Below are 7,298 nucleotides of genomic sequence, written 5' to 3' on the forward strand. Positions count from 1 at the left end.
AAATTGTTATGTCTAGGTAGGATAGCCATTCAAGACGCAAATATATGTTGGCTTCAATTCCCCCACAGATAAAAATACAAAGAACTTTTCGAACTTTTCACCGAATGTTCATTTCTTTAAATTAAGTCTCATATTGTACTATCGGATTCTTTTAAGCATGAGTTGAAGGTGTAGAGCACGTAGTTCTTTTTTATCAGATTTCACGATCATATCTTTCATATACACTTTTAGCGTCTCTCCTATCTCTTCTCGAAAGATCTTATTCATCATTCGTTGATATGTTGCGTCTGCATTCTTCAACCCCAAAGGCATAACGTTGTATTGATAATTAGCTTGTTTGGTCGTGAATGTCGTCTTCATCCTATTAGGTTTGAACATTGATATTTGGTTATATCTGGAGTAAGCACCCATGAATGGTAGTAGCTTGAATCCGACTGAGTTATCCACAAGCTTGTCGATATTCGGGAGCAGGTAAGAGTCTTCCAGACACACTCTATTTTGAGATCCATGTAATATACACATATCCTCAATTTCCTCGAAGCTTTCTTCAACAAAACCAAAATCCACATTAAAAAGCCATTACATGTATCTAATCTCATAGATGAAATTTGCGTCTAGCAACTCTTTCATTTTGCTTGTCGTAGCTTCGGCCTTCTATAGGGATTGCCTTCTTCTCCGCTGAAAGACATATTAGGGGCCGAAGTTGACATTTAACTGATGACAGGCTACTGTGGGATCGATGTAGGGCATCTCGTCTAAAGAGATAGCAAAAAAATTTGTGTTCGCTTTGAAACAATTGATTAGTGCAGACTTTACCTCGAGAAAGAGTATGGATTTGATCCTCACCGACCGGACGGGGTTATCACCGAGCTGCACTACTTCGAAATCTCCATCCGGCACAGACCTAAATTCATCTTCACGCGCATCTAGATCGAACATATCGAATTTCTCGAGACCTTCTTCCACCACCGCTGAAGAAGCAAGGAGATCTTTAAGGATTTGTTTCCTCCAGAACGACGTTAAACACAATTATTGTTCCTTCCTAACTGTGATACATTATCTTTAGATGGACCGACAAATCTTCGTTGTGATATGGACTCAAATCTGGTTCCTGGAGGCCTAATTGTTCTAGAGTATCAATGTAGAGTATGTTGCACGAACTTTCGTCCTCTATGTGTAATTTTGTGAGAGTACGATCAACAATGGTGGAATGCTATGACTAGTGCCAACTCTGCGTTTGGGATTCCGTTCAACTTCTCATGATCCAAAAATCTTATTGCTAATTGATATTCACTTAGCACTTTGGCATTAACTTTTGTTTGAAAGATGTATTTTGGTGATGGATCTACACCGGATGTCGCAGCGTTCCAGATCTCATCGATGACCTCTGCAGAAGGTGGAGCAAGATCAGAAGGTTTGATAGACGTCTTCGATGTGATGTATGGGGTGGCTGTCTTCATCTCGTAGTTCGGTAGAGATCTGACTTGGGTCGAAGATGATCTATTTGTGAAGTTTTGCAGGAATTAGGAGTCAATTTCCTTAGACGGCGTCACAATTTCATTTGAACTTATGTGTATCGATGGTGAGGGATTCTGAACTGATGGTGCTGATCTTTGATGTGAGGTCGCGGGATGGACCTACAAAGTTAACACTCAAACATCCAAGTTAGTTCAGAATTTTAGATGTGTAGTAAAGAGAGATCATAAAGTGTACCTTAAATATCATGTGTGCTGATTTTTATATATTAGGTTGTCTTTATTAGATTTACATCGAACTGGGCTTTAAATTTGGACCTTTGAGAGGCCCATAACATATTTTTTTTCTTTAAAAAAAGTAATAATTTTATAGAAACAATATTTTTTTTAAACCTTTAGTGACAAGGAAAACAATAAATAAAGAAATTGTAATATCCATTTTTTTTTTACTTTCTTTCTAAGACTAGGATATAAAATGTATTAGAAATTATTAAAAATATATAGGGTTAATACCTATTTTCACCCCTGTCATATGGGGTTGGTTTGAAAATCCCCCTGTCAAAAAAAAAGTTGCAAGAATTTCCCTAACAATTGAAGATTCTTTCGTTTTAAACCTTATAAAATTTTTATTTTTAAAATCAACCTTGCCACATGAAGGATTCTATCATTTTGAATCTTGTAAATTATTATTTTTAGTAAAACCAACATTGCCCATCATATTTCAGAAGGTTTAAAATGACATAATCTACAAGATTATAGGGTTTAAAATGACCGAATTTTCAAATGGCAAGGTTGGTTTTAAAAAAAAATTTTTTACAAGGTTTAAAACGAGAGAATCTTCAGATGTTAGGAAAATTTTTACAACTTTTTTTTTTTTGCGGGGGGTTTTTCAAATCAATCCCATATGACAGGGGTGAAAATAGGTATTAATCTAAATATATATATATATATATATATATATATATATATATATATATATATATATATATATATATATATATATATATATATATATATATATATATATATATATATATATATATATATATATATATATATATTATATTTGTTGGTTTTTAAATTAAAAATAATGATTTGAGAAATAGTATCCTTTAGATCTTTTGTAACAATCAGTATTATTGAGAAAATAAAAGTTAAAGAGAACATGCATAATATCTATATTATTTTTCTAACACTATTAGAAAACGCATGTACGGAATTATGATAAATATTATATATTTTTTGTTTTTATAAAAAAAGCAATGTTTTAACGAAGTAACAATTTTTAAAACCTCTTCTTATAAAAGGTCAAATAGAAAAATAAAAATAAAGAGATGATAATACTTACTTTTTATTCTCTTCATAATACTGTAATAGAATATGCATACAAGAAATTATGATTAATATATATTTATTTTTTTTTCATTTTTATAACCGTGGTAAATGATGTAGGAAAGAAATTATAATAATTCAATAAAAATATGTAGTTTTTTTATTTAAAAAGTTGTGATTTTATAAAAATAACACTCTTTAAGACCTTCTTTTCAAAATAGTATTTTTGAAAGAAAAAATATATACGGATAGCAATTTTAACGTCTTTTATTTTCATTTTTCCTAAGACCGCGGAAATTAAGACAAGGTAATTGTTTGTGTTACACATTAAATCTTTATGAATTTGCTGACAAATAAGTACATGGTACTCTGCATTTATCCCTTGTTATGGAAATTAGAGTTATTAGTTTGGTAAGGTAATACCATGTGTATATAAATATATATACTTGAGTGTTAGTTTTAGGAGTTTATCAAATTATTATTATAAGATAACGAAAGTTCTATAGTTTTTAAAAATACAATGCAATCCTCTAATTGTGTTGAAGGGTCATCATCAAGTTTGAGAAAAGGTGCATGGAGTCAACATGAAGATGAACTTCTCAAAGATTGTGTTCAACGTTATGGAGAAGGAAAATGGCACTTAGTTCCTCAAAGAGCAGGTTTATAGTTTTTTTTATCTATATTATATTTGATGGAAATTATTTAATTATTAGTTTCTCAAAGATTGTTGTTGAATTTTGATGTAGGGTTGAAGAGATGTAGAAAGAGTTGTAGATTGAGATGGTTGAATTATTTGAAACCAAATATTAAGAAGGGAGATTTTAGTGAAGATGAAGTTGATTTGATGATCAAATTGCATAATCTTTTGGGAAACAGGTTTGTTGAGTTTTTGTTTTAATAATAATAATAATAATAATAATAATAATAATAATAATAATAATAATAATAATAATAATAATAATAATAATAATAATAATAATAATAATAATAATAATAATAATAATAATAATAATAATAATAATAATAATAATAATAATAATAATAATAATAATAATAATAATATACAGAATTCAACATGTGGCTAATTTGGTATTAAATTATTATGTCTAGATAGGGTAGCCACTAGTTCCATATGGTTAGGTTAAGAATTTAAAAAGACATATATAATATTTTTTTTGGTATAAATTAAATATTTTCTACGCTTTTGAATAAGAGAGAATTATAATAAATATTAAAATTTTTTGAGAGATATTCTATAATATTATTATATCATTAAGATTGAATTCGAATTCAAAATTTTTAATTAAGTTGATTCGAATATGATCGAAACATTTTTTGTAAAATTTTTATTATTAAAAAGAAATTATTTGTTTGAAAGGAAAATATTAGTTTTTAATTTTTATTATTATAAAAAAATTTCTAAACTAAAACTATCATGCCATTAATTTAGTCTTTTTTTTTATGCATTACTTTAAAATTATATAGTTGATTTAGTCTAAAAAAAAAAAAAATTTTAAATATCTTATGAAACTAAAAATATTTAATTATATAATTTCTTTGGAATAATTTAACTAAATTTATAAAATTATTTTTTTTTTCAAAAAAATGTAAGATGATAATTAATATTATTTAAAAATTTTCCAATTTTTTTTTATAGAAAATAGTATTGATATTCTATTAAACAAATATTGTTTTGTGTATATAGATGGTCCTTGATTGCTGGAAGACTTCCTGGAAGAACTTCAAACAATGTAAAAAATTATTGGAACACATACATGCGAAGCAAAGAACATTCTTCAAAGAAAGACAAGAACAAACCAAAGGAAGAGATAGAAAAAGTAGAAAAATCTCATCATGAAGTGATTAAACCTCAACCAAGAACTTTCACAAAACCATTGTTGGAAGTGAATAAGTTCCATGGCTCAAATGATAATTCTTCCAAAGTTACTATGAATGAGTTATGTGAAGGTGAAAGTTCATCAAGAACAAGTAATTGGTGGGAAGCTTTTTTATTAGATGACAATGAAGATAATAATCACTTATTGCAAACGGGCTTTTGGGATGAGCAACAGCTTAACATGACAACTAATTCTTTTGACTTTTTTAGTGAAGGTCAAACTTGGAGTGATTTTCTTGCTCAATTTTGAGCATGCAAAATTTATTTGTATGTGTTGTCTGTGTTATTCTTATTATTATGAATTAGTTTGTATGTATTTTACATAAGATTAATGTATTTTTTAAATTTATTGTAAGTTTAATTAACATAGATACATATTATTCAATCCAATCATATAAATCACATAATCATTAGAGAAAGCAATATCTTGCAAACTTAATTGTTAATGTTCTCATATAGAATGATTTTTTTTTATGTGGTGTCTAATATGTGCTTATATATATATATATATATATATATATATATATATATATATATATATATATATATATATATATATATATATATATATATATATATATATATATATATATATATATATATATATATATATATATATATATATATAAATTTATTATTTTTTAAAATAACTTTAATAAATTATTATATTCATATGTTTTTAATAAAATTATACTAGACATAATTATATTAGTTAGTTATTATTAGTCAAAATAATTAGTTAGATTAGTTAATTGTTTAGTTACATAAATATTATAATACTTCATGTATCAATATTTATTGTATTATTTAATATAGTTGTTATTTTTTATTTTTTATTCGTGTATTCTATCAAAATTGTAATAGTTATTTTATTTTATTAAATACAATAAACATTTATCTTTAATTTTTTTAATAGATTTACAATAAACATATTATAATTTTGTATTTTTCTTTTCACACTTGATTATATAAAAATTTAAAATATTAAAGTTTTTCTATTATTTATAAAAGATATCTAGTTGGATTGAAATATATTGTATATAAATTATCTTTAATTTCGATTCATAAGTAATGTAAGACTATATTGACAAGTCCAGATAGTTACTTTCAATCGAGGCTAAGGAACATGATAAATTTTGACAATTCTGATTATTCTCAAATCTATATTATTTTGTATCTCGATTCTGAAATAATGTAAGATCATTTTAATCGTCAGTAATAACATGTACATTCATTGTAAAGAAGTTTAATGAATATTTTTGTGATTATAAAATGTAATTTCAATTTATTTTTAAATTGAATCTAGGATAAAGAAAACATTGTATCAAAACTAGGCACGTAGAGAAATGATAACCATAATATGTTGCTTTGTTGTCCTTCCTTATATAGCAATGAATACAACAAATGTTGAGTTGGGGGATCTCAATTAAGTATACTCCTTGATGCTTGATTGAGAGGCTAGTTAGCCCAACAAATTTGGAGTACTTTGCTTCCACATGTTGACTCGTTAATAATTAATATGTTGACCTATTTTTAAGAGGGGGCCTAGCAAGGTTTCTATGTTTCCACATGTAAGAGATATATGTGCGGACATCTCCCATGAAACGTAGCTACCTCTTAAGTCTTTTCATTCATTAGAAAGCTAAAATTAGTTTTAGAAAAAGAGTGATGAAATCTCAACATCAAAAATTAGAGTTTAAGATGGTTTGGGTATCTTATAAAAGTACATGTGTGATGTTGAATAGTTAGGGTTCAATATATCTTATCATAAATAGAAAAGAAGGTAGCATGCATATGTTTTTGTAAAATTGTTGCAACTCACGGGTCATATTGTGGAAGACATTACATGAGGTTGCTACAATTGCAAGTGTAGGGTAATATCATGTAATATAAAAAAAATGGTAGAGGAATTAATATTGGTTGATATTTAAATATAGTAAAGGTTATGTTGGGATTTCTATTTAAGGTTTCTTATTCCAATTTTACACATCACAAAAATAAAAATAAGATTTTTGATATCTATTCAATATTTTTCTTAACAATTATATCGTTAACCATAAACCTTACATTAAATAGACCACTTTAATTTGACTAATTAAATAATGGTCATAACACATTAATTTATTACATGTATGATTCAAAATAAAATTCTAACCGGTTATACATAAATAGAAGGTAAACAAGCAACAAGTTGCACCGCAATTTTTTTAAATAGTAAAACCAATCTTGTTGAAAATTAAATTTATAGACTTAGGAGATACATCATTGTTATTCATAAGCTTTTGACCTCTCAGTAAAAGATCAATTGCTTTTAATGCTAGGAAACCAAAATTGTCAATGGCAAATGGTATGAAAGTTGTAGGGAGGAAATAACAAACACAACGAAATAATTCAACAACACAAACTTTCCCAAATATCCCATGCAACTTAGAGACAATCAACAAAAAATACACCAAATAACACAACACAATTTTAACATGGAAAAACCTCTGTTAACTAGGAGTAAAAAACCACGGAATCCGTAGGCCACTTAAAATCCCCACTGTAATCAACAATGAGTACAAACAAGGTTCTCTCTAACACTTGTTAGAGAT

General features: G+C 26.9%; 1 protein-coding gene across 1 annotated transcript; it reads left to right on the top strand.

Moving 5' to 3' along the window:
• Positions 1-3,132: 3,132 nt before the first annotated feature.
• Positions 3,133-5,089, top strand: LOC131611196 (transcription factor MYB114-like). The gene is made up of 3 exons (XM_058883290.1): positions 3,133-3,466; positions 3,554-3,683; positions 4,513-5,089. The coding sequence occupies exons 1-3, from the start codon at positions 3,328-3,330 to the stop codon at positions 4,952-4,954; spliced, it is 711 nt and encodes a 236-aa protein (XP_058739273.1). The 5' UTR covers positions 3,133-3,327; the 3' UTR covers positions 4,955-5,089.
• Positions 5,090-7,298: the final 2,209 nt, after the last annotated feature.

This window comes from Vicia villosa, linkage group LG6 (genome assembly GCF_029867415.1).
Source record: "Vicia villosa cultivar HV-30 ecotype Madison, WI linkage group LG6, Vvil1.0, whole genome shotgun sequence".
Taxonomy (NCBI): domain Eukaryota; kingdom Viridiplantae; phylum Streptophyta; class Magnoliopsida; order Fabales; family Fabaceae; genus Vicia; species Vicia villosa.